This window comes from Austrofundulus limnaeus, unplaced genomic scaffold (assembly GCF_001266775.1).
Source record: "Austrofundulus limnaeus strain Quisiro unplaced genomic scaffold, Austrofundulus_limnaeus-1.0 Scaffold13, whole genome shotgun sequence".
Taxonomy (NCBI): domain Eukaryota; kingdom Metazoa; phylum Chordata; class Actinopteri; order Cyprinodontiformes; family Rivulidae; genus Austrofundulus; species Austrofundulus limnaeus.
This window is the reverse complement of record NW_013952415.1, coordinates 3,491,370-3,494,858: the sequence shown is the minus strand read 5'-3', so window position 1 is coordinate 3,494,858 and position 3,489 is coordinate 3,491,370. Positions and strand designations below refer to the sequence as shown.

The 3,489-nt window shown below is 34.8% G+C and overlaps 1 protein-coding gene across 12 annotated transcripts in view; it reads right to left on the bottom strand.

The window, feature by feature from the left end:
* unc13bb (unc-13 homolog Bb (C. elegans)) overlaps positions 1-3,489 on the bottom strand; it is a 64,761-nt gene that overhangs the window by 51,862 nt on the left and 9,410 nt on the right. For all 12 annotated transcript variants that reach the window (XM_014002486.1, XM_014002490.1, XM_014002488.1 and 9 more), the window contains exon 2: positions 2,789-2,818. In XM_014002486.1, coding sequence (XP_013857940.1) covers positions 2,789-2,818 — 30 coding nt within the window. The remainder of the gene's footprint in view (positions 1-2,788; positions 2,819-3,489) is intronic.

The following is a 3,489-nucleotide window of genomic DNA, read 5'->3' as shown; positions in this document are numbered from 1 at the left end:
GTTCTGAAGGCAAAAGGAGGTCCAACCCGTTACTAGCGTGGTGTACCTAATAAAGTGGCCGGTGAGTGTATATATCAATTTACAAAGCTATTCTTGGCCTTCTCCACACCATATCTGCAGTAGAAACTTACACTCTCCAAAATAAGCAAAGGAGGCTCTTTAGTTTGTTCCCGACTTCCTTCTTTTGACTGTACCAAACTCTTTAACCGACTTAGGGAGAAAATAATTTTGTGGTCCAACACTTTTGTAATCAGAACCAAAAGTAGTTGAATTTGAAGGAACTTATCAGTGAATAAATCAAAACAAATTTTAGACATTTTAAAAATAACAAGCACCTGGATGTAAATTATTTTAGCTTTTATTAGTAATAGAGATATTTTATGTTTCTGTATTATGTAAACATCATTTGTATGTATGCAAGCATGTACAGATGTATTTTATGTGTGTATGTAACGTATTTTAGTCCTGCTTTGAACGGCTGCCTGTCTCAGTCAGGACACAAATGAAATTCCAAATCTCTAATGGTTTCTGTTGTTAAAATAWATTAAAAGAAACAAAATATTCACATTCAAATTAACTATTCAACCCTTTAAAACAGAGTTTATAAAACATTTTTTCTTTTTTTAACTTAATTTAATTTTTATATGTTTTATAGCAGGCAACTTTTCAAAAAAGTAAGACCTCTGAAAAGATATCCAAATCCATTTAATGTGTTATCAGCTTCTATGGTGATGATGACAAACCTTTTTTAAATAGTATTTAAGACATTTTATGTTTACCAAATGTTTCACTCTGCAAAGGTAGGCTGACCATGTACTGTATGTTGGCATTATGTATGCATATAAAWGTATGCCCAGTCACATATACACATTTAGGGATTAGATTAAGAGAAATGCAGGATGATGTTCTGAGACAGAACTCACTACTTGTGTCGTTAAACCACCCACTCACCCCGAGTCCTCAAAAGTCTGCTGTCTTCATTTATTATTGATTGATGTTGAGTTTTTCAATACACTAGTCAGAAAAACGTAGTCAGTTGGAAGGCTGACATTTACAAGTCAAACCACTCATAAATGCTGCATGCAATGGAAGGCATAACTTTTGGGACTACTTTACAAGAAGTTCTCTTTTTCTTTATTCTATGTTGGACAAATCATGGCCTCTAAAGAGGAAAAACAATCACCTACACTTGTAGGCAGGAACAGCGTAATTCCAACATTTCAGTCTTTATCTAGCTCCGGTTTCCTCTGGCACTCAGTGGAAAGCGACACAGCTGGGCCCTGACCCACCCAAGGTCACAYTGGATTATACATGTACTCATATTTTGCAGGAACTCCCCTGCATGTAAGAGTTTCAAAATAAGGTCAAAAAGCTGTCCAACTGCGGGTGTGGTGAAGGCTCACCATGAACATCCATCACAGACCAACCTTATGTAAACTGTAAGGCCTTCTTCACACATCTCCCTAAGAAGAGCAAACAGGGCTTATCACCAGGAAATGATGAACAATGAAAAAGAAAAGAAGAATTTACAAAGGGGGAAGACAAGAAAAATAAACAAAAGATCCAGTGCTCAAGTCCTATAAAWGTCTTGATCTTAGAAAATCCTTCTTGGATGTCACGTATCATCCACTTTAACTGCAGTCAAATCTAAAAGCTTGATAAAAAAAAATGTAGATTCACACAGAATAGAAAACATTAACTTGCCTTTGAATGTGTCCTTAAAGTAGAAGATCTTTCCTCAACACCAACAGTGGTCACAGCTTCAGTGATCACTGATACCATTGGTTGATGGTTTATAGTTGCTGGGTTGAGGTTATTGAGGTTACATTACACTAATAGGCAATCAAAAGATATTAATCTAGTTCTTGCTGTTATTTATRTTGAGTCTTAGTTTGAAAGTCGTTGTTCACATACATTACATGATAATTTCTGGTTAGCATGTTGCATCACATTACCAGCTAACTCTTGGAAAATGCTCATCTGAAAGTTAATTATTAAAAAGAATTTGTAGACCTGAAATAATTACCTAAAACTATTTCATCTGCAGCAGAAAAAAAAATATTATGCATCTCACAATAACATTTCACTTCTGGGAGATTACTAGCTTCACTGGATTACCAATGTTTGCTCTGGGACAAGTGGTACATGCTGTGTCACCTAAGGCAGGGAGGAGGACACAAAAAGGGATGATTTGAAAGTCCAACAAAGTTAGCTACTTTTTTTTATAAATAAAGGGGTAGCTGAACATGTGCAGAGACCTACTGGATGATTACATTTACAGTAAAAGGAGAATCAAATATCATAGCACGTCCAAAGATGATGCAACTTTCTGTCAACTCTTGGCAGAATTGTCACAGAGCTTACAATAAGGTGTGAGTGTGGACACTGGATGGATTTACTTAGGTGGAGAGCATGGGGATTTAGACTTAGAAGTAAGCAATCTAAGCTCACTTGTCCACTCCTGCCATGTAAGGACAAGGGATTACATAAATCAACTCTGTGTTTAGTGACTTGTCAGAATTTAATCAATTAGCTTACTTGAGGAAATGTCATGTTCCAACAATGATTACATGAAACAAACTCAACAGACGCCTTTAAAATGCATTGATTCATCAACAATAAAATGCACACAAAAAAAAAAAAAAAAAAAAAAACAATCAAGGCCCTTGCAATTTGGAAATTTCTTCAGCTAAACTATTTTCTTTATATCTGTGTTAAAATATGGAACATTTTCATGACAGGCGATAAAAATACAGGAGATATTCTTTGAAGTACTATTATCTCTTACCTGGTGGTCCCTGGAGCTTGGCTTTCTTCACTGAAAAACACACAAAGAAAGACGGCGTTAGTTGTAACRAATTCACCTTATTTTAATTTAAATAACTGTTCTCTAGAGTTCTGTAAGATAAAAAGAAAATTTTAACCCACTTTTAGTAACAACTGAAGGTAACTTGAGGTTTCTTGATTATGGTATAGAACTGAACTATGCCTGGAAAATACATAATAGCCCCAACACACACAAGCACATACCTTTAAATAGGCACGTCCCCTTTACCTTTATTAAAATTAAATTTAAAAATAAATAAACTAGGGGTGTCCCGATCTGATATCAATATCAGATATTGGTTCGATATTAGCCAAAAAATGAATGTCGGATTATATCGGCCTGCATCTAAAACYTCCAACATTAGCGCTCCGATAGTAGCAGTCCATCCAGTAGTCTGCTCAAGATTTCTATCCAGCATAATTCAGCATAAATAACTTAAGTGACCCTGGATAGTTATTTTAGATTTTAAAAGTATATTTTGTTTGTACTGGATTTATTGAGGCGATGTATCAGCTTTTTCTATTTTATTATGTATTTATTGTATTTAATTGTACAATATTCACATGTTTAAGTTTAAAAAAATATGTAACCCATTGGTTAATAATAAATGGGACCAGTCTTTCTCATACCTATTGTTGTTGACTATTGTTTACTGTTTGACC